General features: G+C 42.9%; 2 protein-coding genes across 2 annotated transcripts; one reads left to right on the top strand and one right to left on the bottom strand.

The window, feature by feature from the left end:
* Positions 1 to 977: 977 nt before the first annotated feature.
* LOC124700349 (cortical cell-delineating protein-like) lies at positions 978 to 1,594 on the bottom strand. The gene has a single exon (XM_047232493.1). The coding sequence runs from the start codon at positions 1,592 to 1,594 to the stop codon at positions 1,232 to 1,234; it is 363 nt and encodes a 120-aa protein (XP_047088449.1). The 3' UTR covers positions 978 to 1,231.
* Positions 1,595 to 10,775: 9,181 nt separating this feature from the next.
* Positions 10,776 to 15,825, top strand: LOC124700348 (cytochrome c oxidase assembly protein COX11, mitochondrial-like). Its single transcript, XM_047232491.1, has 6 exons — positions 10,776 to 11,111; positions 11,618 to 11,670; positions 12,573 to 12,645; positions 12,721 to 12,825; positions 14,985 to 15,065; positions 15,519 to 15,825. Exons 1-6 carry the CDS (start codon positions 10,812 to 10,814, stop codon positions 15,615 to 15,617), a joined length of 711 nt encoding a protein of 236 aa, XP_047088447.1. The 5' UTR covers positions 10,776 to 10,811; the 3' UTR covers positions 15,618 to 15,825.
* Positions 15,826 to 16,078: the final 253 nt, after the last annotated feature.

Genomic DNA, 16,078 nt, shown 5'->3' with positions numbered 1-16,078 from the left:
GCAAGGAAAGAACCCCATCCATAATATTCCTCCCTTTAATGAAAGCATTTTGCTGAATACTGAAGAGCATGTGAGAATAGGGTTCTAGGGTTCTAGCCGCAGGGTAAGAGTTTTGGTGATCAACTTGTATATGCATCTAAGGAGGCAAATAGGCTGGTACTGTGTAATCCTATCAGCCCCCGCCACCTTCGGAAGTAAAGTAATTACCCCGTAATTAAGACGTTTAACATCAAGGGTGCGACTATAGAAACAATCAAATATGTAGATAATCTCTGGTTTCACCAACTTCCAGCAATTCTGAAAGAACTCTATAGGAATACTATCCGGACCAGGGGCTTTGTTAGAATCCATGGAAAAAAGGGCAAGCTCAATTTCCTCTAGGGTAAAGGGTCAAGTTAAGTCAAGATTATCATTATCTTTAAGAGTTTTCTCACTCGACCACAGGGATCCATCAAGATGTAACAAGTTACCAGGGGCGGACCAAAGAGGTTTTTGTAAAAGTTAGTGGCATGGTCTAAAAGATTCTTAGTCCCTTCAATATTAATATCTCCATCTTTTAACATATGTATCGTGTTTTTTCCTTTTCGGACCATTTGCTACTCAATGAAAATATGCGGTATTTTGATCACCTTCAAGCAACCATCTCTCATTGGATCTCTGCAATCAATATAGTTCCTCATCCGCATAGATTTTTTTAAGTTCAACAAGGGTCTCCGTTTTCCTTACAAAATCCTCTCGGGACAACACATAAGATTCTTACTTAGTTTCCAGAAGAGATAGCTCCTCTTTGAGCTCTTTTTTCCTTTTTTATATGGCCAAAGAGGTTCGACCCCCATCCATCATTTGAAATGTTCTTTAAAACGTTTCAACTTAACGTTTCACAATATCTATAGGATCCATGCTGTGAACCGGTTTCTTCCAAACTTGCTCAACTTGAGGAAGGAAATCTTTATTTTTTGGAGCGACATTCAAGTAAGTGACAAACTGAAGAAACATTTATTATTGCCACTAAAACACAGCACTTACAATTAACAACTCTATAGTTTTCCCTTTTGAGATGATCATGGACACCAGCCTACTAGCATAACCTGAAGCCATGAAGCATCCACAGATACAAACACATTATTCATGCAACGAGTGAAGCAATTAGAAAGTATATATCCGCGCGCGTGCGTACGCATGCACGTTACGTTTGCCGCCGCGCGCGTTTAAGATACTGCTAGGACATGGATCACGAGCAGTTGGCCCCGGCGGCGGAGGCGTTCCGGCCGCAGTAGTTGAGGACGAGGGGCACGTCGAGCGGCAGGTTAATGGGGATGCCGAGGACGCTGAGCTTGATGGCTGCGCAGAGGCAGGCGGCGACGTCGAGCTTGACGAGCTGCCCGATCATCGGGCAGCACTGCTGGTTCGCCGGCACGTTGATCTTGAGCTTGAGAAGTACCAGCACGTCGGCGCACACCTTGAGGTCCGCCAGCGCGTTCGTCGGGCACGGGTTGCCGCCGGTCGACGGGCTCTGGCCGCGGACGCCGGCGACCAGGAGGAGGTTCAGCGCCAGGAAGAGCGCCGGGAAACAAGCTGGGCATTTGGATGCCATTTCTTCGTCGCAAATCGGTGTCTCGAAGTAAGTGTTCGTACCTTGCTCTCTTGTCTTCTGAGTGGTGCTCTTGCAGTTTAACTTTGTAGGGTGGGATGGCTCTTCTAGTGTGGTTCGAGTGGAGCATTTGTAGGAAAATCTGCCTGCGTGAATGGATTCGATGGCCGGTGGTGCGATGCAAGGTGCCCCACGGAGATATTTTGCTAGCAGCCGGTAGTGCCATATGTGTGAACATGAAACGATTAGCGACGGCACGTTTTGGAAAAAGAATGATATCCACTCAACACATCAGTACCTCCACACATATGTAGCAGTGATCTTAAGTTTCTGCAGATTGAGTGTACCTCATTGGGAAACTTTACAACTCAAAGAGCACTACGTACGTGCCAAAACAGGCAGGCCAGACCGTGTCCACACTATTGACAACTTTCGGTTGTATAGGTAGAAACATACGCGTTGCCACAAAATGGCACATAACACGATCGTTCGTTCCCAAGCAACTGAGCCGACATCAGCGCGCGCACAACGCAGCCGCGTCGTCGCCATTAGCTCAGGAGAGTCAAAACATGAACTGATTACTCGCCACTCGCGCTCAGTGTGGAGTACGTTATCAACCAAGACGAGATGCCGCCGCTCCAGCCAGTGGATCACAGGGTTTACGATGTGAACATACTGCTAGACGATATGATGTTGCGAAAATATAGATTGTATATTGACTGATGATGATTACATTTTGAGGCTCTGGCGCTGTTTATAGAAGTATAGACTTGAAGGGAAAAAGACTAGTAGAGATTTTTTTCGATAAAGACTAGTAGAGATAGATGCAGATTATTACAATCCTAAATTACCAAATATAGGCAGAGAATAAAAATGACTCTTTGTAAAAGACTAGCTATTATTCTGCATATGTATCAATACTCTTTGTCATTTAATCAAAACTCTTCGCATAGCATCAACTTAAGACCCTTTTTCGATAAAAGCCGCTTTATTACTTAAAAGGTTTAAGCATTACGCTCGGCATCTGTCTAATTGGGATGCACAAAACTGTTTTAATCTAAGAGTTACATAGAAAACAAATATTGAGGCTCTCCACTGGTAATCATGAAAGAAACTGTAAGGCCATGCACTATGTCTGTTCGGTTCAAAGGAAAAACTATCAGAAATTTGAGTCGGGCTGAATCATCTGCTATGTGTTGAACCGCTTGTGACAGTTGATGTAGGGTCCATTTTATGCAGACCGTACACCTTTCTCTTGTTTGTTTCTTCTAGAGTATGCATGTTATTGGCAGTTTCTTTCCCTGTGTCAGGTATCCAAGGCTCTGAACCGAACCAATGTTTTGATTCGCTTCTTTTTTCTGACACCAAGCATCGATGCTCCACTATGCGTAGAACCGGCTCAAAAGCCAAAATGAATCGCTTTTTACACACATAGTGCATGGTCTAAGAGCGCCTAAGGTGATGGTGGACCAACCCGTAGATTACGTTGCTATCCAATGTGAAATAAAAATATCCTTCGTAGCATCCTTTAACCGTGTAGACAACTGTATAAACAAATCGCGATGCTCCACATGTTGTAGAGACGACCATGAACGGAACATAATTGTGCACTGGTAGATAACATGCATAAGAGAATATTTTTATTATTAAAATCATGTCATTTGTACAAAGGCATAACAACCAAATAACCACAATCTCTTCTACCCTAATAAGTAGCTTAAATCTAGGATCCACACCACTGACCCAATTGCCAAAAATATTTGTAACATTACGTGGTGGATATAATGTAGAATCTATCTGAATGGTTGCCATATAGATCTAGAATTGTTACACCGGAAGAATAAGTGTTTTATAGCCCCATCAAGGTGACAGAAGATACAAGTTTTACTTCCACGCTAGTTGTGTTTTACAAGGTTATCTTTGGTAAGATTACACATCGACGAAGCTACCACATGAAAACCGTACTTAGTTTTTAGTGGATCTTCATCTTTCAATTTTCTTATTGTTATCAATTGACACCTCTAGAAAAATTAGATCTTTGTACATAGAATCCACCAAGATTTACCACTCTCATAAATTTTCCATAGAAATTCATTGGTCACATGCGTCAGATGGACCAAAGCCAGATGATGTAGCAAATCATTCTAAGATGCTAGTCTAGGACCAACAAGATCTCTTTGAAAGATATATTTAGTGGTGAATTTTTCAACAGCTTAGCAAGCGTATCACTTTTGCGACATACAATGTTTGTACAAGGATGGATATTATTCTCGGAGTGTGGCGTTACCTATCCATTTATCCTCCTAGAACCTAATTTTTAATCCATCCCTAATGGAGAAAGAACCATAAGGGAAGAAGAATTCCTTCATCGCCATTAGGCCTGCCTAGATGTGCGAGTCTCCTGGTTTCCAATAAACCTTAGACGGTTCATTTGAGCAAACATATTTTCTCCTAAGGAGGGTTTGCCACATCTCATCTTTAAAAAGAAGCTTGACAAATCATTTACCAAGCAGGGTCCTGTTCTTGACCTCAAGGTCATGAATCCCAAGTGCTCCTTGGTCTTTAGGGTGGCAAACCACATTTCACTTAGCAAATCGATATTCTTTCTCTTGATATAACCATTACCATGTTACTTAGTACTGAGTTCATAAGAATCAACCTTTCTCCCAAGTAAAATAGCTTTCCTTTCCAGCTGGTTAATCTAATTTGTAATTATTCCTTTACCAATTTCCGTTCAGCTTTTGTAAGTCTTTGATAATGAATCGTAGTACCCAAATATCTGATATGAAACTAGACTTGTCTGCAACCAAACAATTCAGAATACAGATTGGCGTCGTCTTGGGCCTCACCAAAACAAAACAATTCACTTTTATGAAAGTTTATCTTTAAACCTGATAGTTGCTCGAACTCTAAGAGAATTAGCTTGAAGTTCTTTGCCTTTTCAATTTCATGTTACATAAAGAGTATTGTATCGTCGGATATTGAAGAATGGATAACTCTCCATCAAAAAGATGAGGAACCACACCTAAAATTTGGCCATCAAACTTTGCATGTTCAATCATGACGGTGAGCATATCATGCACTTAAATAGCATTGGTGATAATGGGTTACCTTTATGTAGCCCCTTCTTTGTCTCGGAGTATTTTCCAATGTCATCATTAAATTTAATGGTTACAATACCTCCCTACATGAAGCTATGGATTAAAACACAACACTCTTCAGAAAAACCTTCCATTCTAAGAGTCTGCTAGAGGAAAGATGCCACCTGGATTTGTCATAGGTTTTTTCAAAATAAAATTTTGAAATCACACCATTCGACTTTTTTCTATTTAGTTTGTGAAATGTTTCATTAAGGATAACGACCCCATCCAGGATGTTACGGCCTTGCATAAAAGCAGTTTGAGACACTATGTTCAGCCTTATTATGACAACTTTAGTGAAAATTTTAAAACTAACATTAATAAACATAGTGGCCTATATTGTTGGATCCTTTGTGCCCTATTAACTTTAGTAATAAAATTATTTCACCAAAATTTGATATGGTTTTTAGGCGTAGAACAATTGTTTATTTAGGCGTAGATCATGACATTTGATATGGTTTTTTGTTTATATGATGTTACATCAGCAGTGATAAGAATAAATCATAACTAACCAACTAACTAAAATGATCTTTTACCCCACTAGCTATGTAGAACATAGCACATGGGTCCGATTAATTCATGTTTTCCTACGTATTTGACAGACTCTATGGATCCCATTAGTTTATTGCTTCTACAGACTTTGCTCTCTATACTTACTGCCTGAAAAATAATCGCAAAGAGAATCCTGAAGAGGGACACTACATGAGAAAAATTCAATCGGTAAGCAATTAATAATTTGATAAGAGCTTAATATGATTATGATCTCAGAGTAAATACCGGGTGTACAGCAGCAAAAATTCATCCAGAGTTCCAGTCCGATGGAAGACATATACTGAGTCCAGCGAAACCTGATCCTGTTTGTGGAGAAATAAGTAAACACCGAGCATCAGCCCCAGTACGTATTTCAAAGCTAGGAACAATTCGGAAATAAAAGTTAAGATCCGCTAGTCGATGCAATTGGCGCCCTCCATTGTGAATACGGAATACCACATCCATAGGTTGTCTCGTTTATTTTTCTTCTGTGCAAGAGTTACAACGATAGTTTCCAATGATCAGCAGTCAAATACAAGGTTGAGCACAAATCTACACCATGCAAAAAAATGTTTTTAAACATAAGGCTCGAGAGCCCAGCTTTAAATTAATAAAGCCATCAACCGGCTAGGACACAAAGGTGCTGATTACACAAACTTGAACAAGGTAAAAGAAAGAGGCAAAGCCCTAGAGGAACTACAGAGAATTCCACTCGGCACCGCCACCAAAGAGCCCACAAGTACAAGCTACGGAGAACTGCCGCGGACGGAAAGAGACGTGCCAAGCGAAGAGGAGAAGCACCAGCGTCAAAGAGATGAAGATCCGGCTCCGAGACCGCCTCACCTTGCTGCCGCCGAAGGAGGGACCCTTCCCATCTCATCGGCCAACACAGAACATAGAGGTGGTTGAGCGCCCAAAAAAGCCTTGAACTTGCTGACTGCCGCCACAGGCCTCACCAAAGACACACCCAAACCGCACCACCGTCATTGTCACCACACCGATAGCCCTCTGTCCCCTCAACCCAAAGCGGCGCCTCCAAGGAGGAGAACGACGCAATGCGCCATCGTCGCCCGGCCGTAGCCTGAGTTTTCACCCGGGAAGAAGAGGAAAAGGTTACCTCACCAGCCCTTCAAGAAGGAGAACGGCGATAGTTTCGTCGTTGCCGATGTGGCTGGCACCAAGCCAGCCAAGAGTTTCCCCCGGCAACTCCCCACCAAACTCGCACGGACGCGAACGGGCAGTCCGAGGACCAACCATGCCGTATCCGGCGCGGAGAGATCGGAAAGTGGAGACGCCAACGAACGAGACGAAGAACGCGCCGGAGCACGACCACGCCGCACCCAGCCACCCACCGACTCCTCACCGTCCACACGGCCAAGGAGATCGGCCAGCACCCGCGAACGCCACCCGCCTTCCGGTCGACGTCGCCACCCACCGTCCGGGGCCGCCGCCCGGCGTCCAAACTCCGCCCGCCGCAGATCCGAGGGAGCCCGGGGGACCACATAGCAAGGGATCCGCCTCCATGAGCGCTCGTCGGCCAGCCAGCACCACCACGGACTCGGAAGTGGCCGGAGCAGCACACCGCAGCCCCATGGCTGCACTGTGGCACTAGATCCGGGGATTTGGTGGGCTCGGCCGGGCCCGGGGCCCCTGCCCCGGCCCGCGCGCGAGGCGGCCGCCCTGGCCGCGCTGCCCGTCCGGCTCCACTCACAGGTCGTAGCGCCGCCGCCCGACCGCCAGGCGTCGTGGACGCCCACCCTCGCGCCGCGCCGCCCGCCTCCATCGGGACCGCATCGGGCCGAGCTCGCGCCGCCCGCCGTGGCGAAGCTTCCGCGGAAGCCGCCGCCGCCCCGAGCACGCACATCCTGCAGAGCCGCTGCGCCGCCGTCGAACAGCCGCGCCGCCACGCCCCCTGCCCAGCGCCGCGCCTCCCCTCACCGATGCCGCCCGCGCCGCCATCACCGCGAGGAGGAGAGAAGGCGCCCGCCGCCGCCGACGCCGGCCGAGCTTCGCCCGGTGGCGCCTCCTGGCGGCGGCGAGGCGGGGGAGAGGAGGACGGGGCTGGCGGCGGCGGCGGACTAGGGTTTCGCCCTGGGACTCGCGGGAGCCCAGGACGAAACGGCTTTTTCCCTTTCCAATCGTACCCCTACCTCTGTTTTTCTACCCTCCCATGCAAAAAAATGTTCCGGGGATCTGGACGGTGAGAAGCGGAAGAAGGACCTACTCTAGAGGAACCAGGAGGCAAGGGGCAAGGAGCGATTGAGCCCAGCGGTAATGAACTTACCAGATTCAACATTGATCTGCGTGCAGACTGCAGCGGCCAATGGATGCTTAGACTACCCACAATGAGGGTATCATAGGTAGTATCATGCATCATGCATGCAAAAAAGCTAATGTGGCCGTGCAATTAAAGATGAGAGAGGAGATTGTAGTATCATAGGTAGATATCGTATCATAGCACGTAATACTAAAAAATTTAATGTCAAATATATCTTGTACATAGATCTGCATTGAGATTCTACAAATCAATTTATATAAAAAGATTATAATACTAATACATGATACCATGCATTATGGACATAGTAACATGTAGTAGTATCATACACATGATACTTTTATATGATATTATGCACTGTGACTAGTCTTAAAATTCTATGTTGTCACATAGATCTCGGCAGACAAAGGATTGGCCCCTCCTTTGAGGCAGCCCGAGGAGAGAGTTCTCTGGGGCATCTAGATAGGATCCCACGGCGCCGTGGCGGCGGCCTAGGTTTTTACATGGGGCGGCGGCCTAGGTTTTTACATGGGAAGGGGAATATTAGAGAGGGAAACCTGGGTAAGTAGAGACTATTATTATCATTATTGTTTTGAGAAATGGTGAAATCCCAAAGTTTAGGACGATTAGTGCCACGTCTCAAGAAACGTCCCAAAACACATCCCTAATGCGCATGCCGCGATGAAAATAAAAGTGTCCCATGGCTAGCGTCTTTACATGATTCTTTTCTTTTCGTGATCATGTCTAGTTTCGTTATTTATGTGTTAGAATATTATGGTTCAACCCAAATTCCCGCGAGAAGGTCCAAATCAAATTTGAATATAACTGAAACTATGTTTCTTATGTTTAATGCTAGTGATGTGCAAGAATCACGATTGTACAACTATGCCTCAGAGATGAGGTGCAACGAGAGACTTTTGTTGGTTACCATTTTTATTTTTGTCGAGAAAATCAAGAACATCAAATTGGTACACGAATCTCGTAGATGTACAACCTTGAGACACCCTCTTGACATTGTTATTTGACACTTGTTGGATTTTACTTTAATGTTCTTTATCTTTGGAATTGTGATTATTACTCACTTTGTTATTAGTATTTTCTTTTGCTAAAATGGTGTACTTATATTTCTAGGGTTTGTGAAGTTTTCTAAGAAGATATGTACTAGTTATTTCCTATATACGCACACTTTCAAATGATATGAATTGCGGAAATTGATTAGTTAGTCTTATACTCATTATGTTTGAGGGATTTTGTAATTTGGCTAGGTGAGGTACATGTATGTATGTGGATACCATGCCTTCATATATTGTAGTCTTATGCACTTTCCCTTTTCATCTATAATGTTTTGATTTTTAACACCCTGGCGATGGCCTTCTGGTACAAACCATCTTTAATCCGTTTTTCCTATATTTCAAAAATAGAGGAATTGGGGAAACACATGAATTGTTTGGCATCCCATGTCTAATCCTACAAGAATGAAAACACACCTCAATGTGTAATATTTGTTATTTGGCCGTACATTCGCAAACATACTATTTTCCTAATGGATGATGTGTTTATCATGTTAATTACAAAATAAAAAAATAAGGTGTATGTCTTAGTTATCACTGAGCAAAAAACAAATCATGTGGTGAATTCAACAAAAAAACATTCAAATTTACATACATGTAAAGTCGATCATAGAGTACTTATATGCTTTTTATTCTACAAATACAAAAGCCAAAATTTCTTATGAAGAATTATTCAAAATTTCTTTTTAACTAAAGAGGCCTCAACCTTTATCTTTATAAAAGTGGCAAAAAATGATACCATGCAATGAAGTGAATGAGATGATTTAAGGAAATTAGCCTACCTCACTTGACTGATGATCCAGGTTTAATCTCCATGCGGAATTTTCATATAGTTTTTTCGTGAGATAAACTGATGATCCAGGCAGAAATCACCAATGGACCTTAAGTTATACGGAACCTGGTTTTGAAAAAATCGATAATATGTATTATTTGTGAATTCCTTTAGAAGTGTATATGCATGTGCACTATGCTCCTGTAAGACAAATGTATGAATCTATAATGAATATACTATTTGTTACTACCTCCATTCCATTCCGATTTCCGAAGTATAAGCCTTTTTAGAAGTATTATTGATACAAACTCCTTTGTATCTCACATATAGTATTATTTATTAAAAAACACCTATATGCAAAGCACATCTACATGTATATATGCCTTGGAATGTTTTCATAATCCACCTACAAATACGATATATTTTTAATATTCCGGACTCTTTGCTAGAATTTAGTCTAGGGCTGATATTGCACTTACTGTTATGGGATGCGCTGTTATCGATCGTTGATATTATAGCCGATCTATAGTATTGAATGCAAACTAAGGAAGTCACCTAACTAGCCAAAAATCCATTAAAAACTAGTTCTTTTTACAATCAATGCCATATATATATTTTAAGTAGAAAATAGTACATGGTAGAAATAATGAGATGAATTCAACGATTACAAAATAAAGCATAAAAGAAAGGAGCAATTTTTCGAGGTCTTTAAACTCCTTTTCTTCTTTGAAGACACAATCTTATTTTTCTGAAAGCAACCATAGAAAAATGACATAGACAACAAACCAAAGACTTTAAATATTGATGAGGGTTCTTTCATCAAAAGCCAAAAACCAGGTTAATTTACCTAAGTATGAGAAAAAAAAAACCCGAAGATCGCATCCAAAACCCTAGCTGAATAAACCAAGGACCGAAACTGATTTCACTTCAGCGGGTTCGGTCATTGGGCCTCTGTGGACCGGTTAACCGAAATGCGAAATACTGTATTAAGGCCCAGCACAACGAAGCCCAATAGGCCAATAGCCCATCCACCATTTCAACCCAAACGCACGTAGCGCAGCGCCGCCGCTTTCATTTGCCCAGCTCGCAGTCCCTGCCGTGCCGTCGCCCGGCGGCCGGCGACGTCCATGCGCACACACCGCGCCGGCTACGGATCCCTCATGGCCGCGGCGATGCCCGTCGCTCAAGCATAGCGGAGCGCCAGCCTGCGTGCAGCCATTTCTCAGAGAACCGTTCAGGTCAGAAATATATAAAAAACCGATCAAATAAACCGGCACAGATCGGTTCGGTCCGACCGAACTCCCAGGACCGCCACAGTCGAACACATCACAGCGCATCGCGGCGGCGGCGTCGCCTCTCGCTGGTCTCCGGAAAAGAAGAAGAAGACGCCACCCCTGACCGACCTCTCGCCGCCTCCGGCGTCGCCGACGCGATGCCTCCGCTCCCCAGGCTCCTCCACCGCCACCTCGCCCTCCCGCTGGCCCGCCGCCACTCCCCTCTCCACCCGTGGCCGCCCGCGGCCGACGCCTTCCTCTCTCGCGGGCTCGCCTCCTCCTCCTCCTCCGCCGCCGCCGCAGCTGCCGCGGCGGGCCGGGAGAAGAGCTCTAGGAGGACCCTGGGGTATCTTCTCGGCGTGGCGGCCGCTATGGTCGGCGCCTCCTACGCCGCCGTCCCGCTCTACCGCCGGTTCTGCCAGGCGACGGGATACGGCGGCACCGTTCAGCGCCGCGAGGTCTGTCCCCTCCCCTTTCACTACTGCCCCTCATTCGATTTACTTATGCAAGTGGGTTTTTTGGCGGTGTCCTGGAACTGCGCATTTGCGGGGATCACTGTTAGGTCGTGCTTGATTTGGTCGATACTGGCAGCACATCTCCCATCATTGGGTAGGGTTTAGATTGGAATACTCTTGTTCAAGGTGTCATCAAAGTATAGCTAGAGTCGGGAGAGTGTTCCCTGAATCCTGTCCAAGATGTCATGAAACTATCTGGTTCATTTCCAGACAAAGACTTACATGGAGAATGGCGATCTAAATACTAAAAAAGTTTGCAGCATGGTGAATGAGAGCATTCATGAAAAATGTTCCGAATCAAAATTTTGGTATGGAGAGAGTTCGTATTGGCTGTAGTGGGCAATAGATAGGTAGTCAAAAAGGGGTGCTAAGTTTTATCCAGTGTGCTTCCACTTGTAGTACTGTGTATTGGTGTATAATAACAAATTAAAATGACTTATTCTCTGCAGAGTGTAGAGGAGAAGATCTCCCGGCATACTCGAGAAGGAACCACACCACAAAGGTGACCCTTCCTAAACATGGGATACCATGTTTCTGGGCACTTCCATTTTGTTTAGATTCTTTTGCTCCCACACCAAAATACTGTGACTACCATTCAATTAACTGTTTCCTCTAGATAGTTCTTTTTTGCCTGATTAATTTTATAGTACCTTGGATGTTAGTGTTCTAGAGAGACAGAGCGAAAATGTTTATCTGAAGTTTCCATTAAGGGACTGAAGCGCAGATCTGCTGTGAAAAGGAGTAAAGTTCCAGTCTGGTCCAACGTGCACACTAACTTCTTTGGAATATGCTTGCTTCCTATTCTCAGGTCTCAGCTGGTCATATTTTGTGAAGATCCTCTTCTAATGGGACTTGAAACATGGCCAGTCAATTCGGGAACCATATAGAGTCCATGTGTTATTGGCTAGCTGGTGGTTGCGTAAATTAGGCTCTTTTTAACTTGTCTGTGATACGTCCTTCTGAGTATCTTTCCTCACCAATACTAAGCTGGCATGACACTTTGATCTGGTGCTAGATATGACGAAAGCTATCTGGAATACACTTATTAGAGGTTTACTTGGTACAGTGTTGACCAGCATTGCATGTCTGCTGTAGTGTTGTGGTATGAGTGACCATAATCTAATTGTTGTAGAACTTGCGAAAAGAGTTAAGGTATGTTAAGGTATTGACATAGGTCCTGCCATCATGTTTAGACATGATTTCAGCTAATTGCGCATCATTCAAAATAACAAAAACCAACTGCTCGTAGTTTCCTGGTATTCTCATAAATGGCATAACAAATATGTCTCCTATTACATTTCACCCTCAGTAATGTTGTGCATGAAGTTAGTTATTAGCTCAATTTTTACGCTTGAACTTTATTTCCTTTATTTCTTAGTTTAAGGCTGTCCATTTTGCTTTCAGGGAGATAATTATCCAATTTAATGCTGATGTTGCTGATGGAATGCCTTGGAAGTTCATTCCTACACAGAGAGAGGTATACATCAGAACTTAATTGCTGATAACTTGCATTCTTTCTTGTGTATTTATTCTTGATATATCCTAATTGTAGGTGAAGGTTAAACCTGGTGAAAGTGCTCTTGCATTTTATACTGCTGAGAACCGCAGTTCAGCTCCAATTACTGGTGTGTCCACGTATAATGTTGCTCCAATGAAGGTATAGAAGTGTAATATTGCATGTTTCATTTATTTCTACAACACAATTTTCATATCGCTGCTGTTTCTTCTTAGAAGCTAATTGCAGTAACTTGTACCAGTGATCATGTTCTATTATTTCTTCGGGCATTTCATGACGTATTTTTGTAATATGTTGTTCCCATTGCTGCGTAAATTTTCCTTGTATACTACAAGTTGTTTAACCAACATCGCCAACAAATGCTAGGTGTAACGTTATGTTTCATCAAAAGTACCTTAGAACATTGGAATAAATCTCTGATAATTTTGATTGTTTGGAGTAATGAAGGATGTTCGAATCAGCCTGATTGCATAATAAAAAGCAAGGGAAAGGCTGCCTAGAAATACCCAATGTGTGGGAGCTTTTAGCACTGGCTACGCCCTTTTTATTAGAGTGATAAAGGATGTTCAAGGTACAATATGAGAGTAGGAAACATTGTATTTAAGCCTTGAAAATGCATGTAACATACTTTTGGTAGAGAGGATATCTAGTGCTCCTCAGCATATATCTGCTACCTGGTACCCAGCCAACATGGGCCGTGAGATTTCAATGAATGGACAGGATAGCATATATGGTCACTCCACCCCCGCCCAGTAGAAACATTTGTACATTAACCCATGAAAAACTAGATTTTCTCAACATCAACATGAGCCTCTTGTAGCCTTACTCCAGATTATAGCTGGCTAGATACTTTGTGATTTTCAGTTACATGAACTTAGTTGTTTTTTTAGCTTTGGACAGCTGCTAGTTGGCAGAATCACGATTCACAAGTTATAAGCATTCTCACTAGATTAGGAAATTGCAATAACAAACGGAAAGATTAAAAATGGGCAGATTCGTGTTGTGCAGCCACTATAGCGTGAGAAGGTCAGCTCATGGTTACCCAGTGCGGAGAACTTGTCCGACAGCCGCACTCTCTTGTTCCGTGCCAACTGCAACCTGGGTGTGCCACACGGATGCTCACTTGCCCACGAGGTGTGAAAGCAGTTGCATCTAGCAGAACTTGGCAGGTTGCAGCAGTTCGATGGTAAGGCAAAAGACAGGAGGGTTAGTTCAGCTCTATGCTTGGCGGGGGTGTGGTGAGCTCCTCCAACCCAGCTTCGATTTGAGCCTGAATTGATCTCGTGGGGATGTGTTGAGCCGCTTATTCAACCTAGATTCAATTTGGGGGCGGAATCTCGTGCCGAGTAGAGAAATATGTTAAGGATGAACTGTCTGTCACAATTCAAAGAAATTGAGTGATTGCTTTTGCGTATATGCCATGGTGGGTGGCAATGGGTTGTTGGTTTGATCCTGTTCATTTGGCTCGGATTGGATGGCCCAGATTGTTGTGGAATAAAGTAGCACTCATAGGCCTGGCAGCACTAGATATGATCTCACTTTTGGTACCCTCCGTCCATAAATAGATGTCTTATATTTGTTTAAATTTGGATGTATCTATACACTAAATAGTGTCTATGTACATCCAAAATTTGATAAATCTAAGACATCTATTTATGGACAGAGGTAGTACTCTTTATAGATGTAAGTGTAGGTATATAGGTATATATCCTTCTTTCTTTCAAGATTATATACACAACCTATTGTTAGAAAAGCGCTCTGCCCCCAACTGCTTGAAAAGGGAAAAAGAAAAACATAGATTTAGTTGTGTTGTTATGGTGCCAATTAAACTGCAATCATTATGAATCAGAATTTTTTTATCTGTGATGGGATAAAACTTGTCAACCTTATCTTGTTGGCATGGGCTGGAAAGCAATATCTGTTTAAGCTAATGAAAATTTGAGAAGGTTTTTGTGTATGTTTCATCATGTTCTCTTTTTATTGGCCTGTAATTGTAGTGCCTTCGTGGAAACATATTGGGAGTAAAATAGGTGTCAACCGGATTTCTACCAAAGGAAACTTGAAACCATAGTTAACTTTTGCAATGTTGGCGAAAAATGAAATAGTGAACAGAAAATTGTGAATATATAACCATTCTTGCTGTAACTCTAATCGTCCTGTCAAGGACTAACATGACTTTACATTTTCAGCCTAGTTATGTTTCTAAACTAAAGCTAAATTGCAAGATGTAACTATAGCATTCTAGCTAAGCCACCCGACTCCTGATGTTTCTAGTTCACAAGTCCTTTTCTACCCTGCAGGCCGCGATCTACTTCAATAAAATACAATGTTTCTGCTTTGAGGAGCAAACACTTCTTCCAGGGGAGCAGATTGACATGCCGGTGAGTTCAGTTTACACTCGGTGAAACAGTGATGGCATTTATAGTCGAAATTATAATTCTGCACAAAAAAAACATGGCACCTCGGCTCCCTTGCTTTTAGGATAATTTTTTTGTGGAAGTTCTGCCTTAAAGCAAGGCAAAAAGAGAAATGTCTACACTGCTTATTTTGGTGGGGACTTGTTATAATAGTCCAGATTATAATTATAAAAGGTTAATAGAGATACACAATAAATACTACTCCCTCCGTCCGGAAATAACTGACTTGGATTTTTCTAGATTCGCATGTATCTAGGCTCGTTTTAGTGTGTAGATACATGTGAATCTAGACAAATCCAAGTCACTTATTTCCGGATGGAGGACTGGAACTGAGTTTGAAGTTGTGGTAACGGGAGTATTGTATCTACCCGTGGTAATTTCTGCTAGTTTTTCTAACATGCACCTGAAAATTTTCAGGTATTCTTCTACATTGATCCTGAGTTTGAGACAGACCCCAAAATGGACGGGGTAAACAACATAGTTCTTTCCTATACATTCTTCAAGGTGAAAGAGTAGAAATAACTTTTAAGTGATCTGTAACATTAATTCTATTAAAACCCTCACGCAATTCATGCGCTTCAAAATTCTTTCATGTAACACCAAGAGTAAAAGGTTAGGTTCTCTATGTAGCTAGATCACATGGTTTGTGAAAGTCTTTTTTTGCAAATAATAAGAGTTGTTCCGATGCAATCAAAGTGGAAATACATATTTGGTTTGATCTTAAGAATGGATTGTAGGAATGTACTGATATGATCTGTCAAGGACCAGGGAACTTCATCATGTTTGTGAATTGTGATGTGCATTTTTTTGGACAAGAAAGTGTATTGTTTTCTTCCTTTTGAAATCAGTAAAATGAAGTGGTTTGCCTAACAAAGCAGGTCTGTTAGACAACTGCAAAAAGGAATCAGGCATTATTGGTATATTTCTCCTACACCTTTGGCATTTCATCGCATCTCCTCTATACGAGCTATTCATAC

Source organism: Lolium rigidum, chromosome 3 (genome assembly GCF_022539505.1).
Source record: "Lolium rigidum isolate FL_2022 chromosome 3, APGP_CSIRO_Lrig_0.1, whole genome shotgun sequence".
Classification (NCBI taxonomy): Eukaryota; Viridiplantae; Streptophyta; class Magnoliopsida; order Poales; family Poaceae; genus Lolium; species Lolium rigidum.
The sequence above is the reverse complement of the archived record's forward strand: the minus strand, read 5'-3'. Positions and strand labels throughout refer to the sequence as shown.

Excerpts from the sequence above, each read along its gene's own strand:
- LOC124700348 (XM_047232491.1), top strand. The coding sequence starts at position 10,812 with ATGCCTCCGCTCCCCAGGCTCCTCCACCGCCACCTCGCCCTCCCGCTG. Across the intron at positions 11,671-12,572 it reads GAAGGAACCACACCACAAAG|GGAGATAATTATCCAATTTA; the intron begins GTGACCCTTCCT and ends TTTTGCTTTCAG. Across the intron at positions 12,646-12,720 it reads TCATTCCTACACAGAGAGAG|GTGAAGGTTAAACCTGGTGA; the intron begins GTATACATCAGA and ends TCCTAATTGTAG.
- LOC124700349 (XM_047232493.1), bottom strand. The coding sequence starts at position 1,594 with ATGGCATCCAAATGCCCAGCTTGTTTCCCGGCGCTCTTCCTGGCGCTG.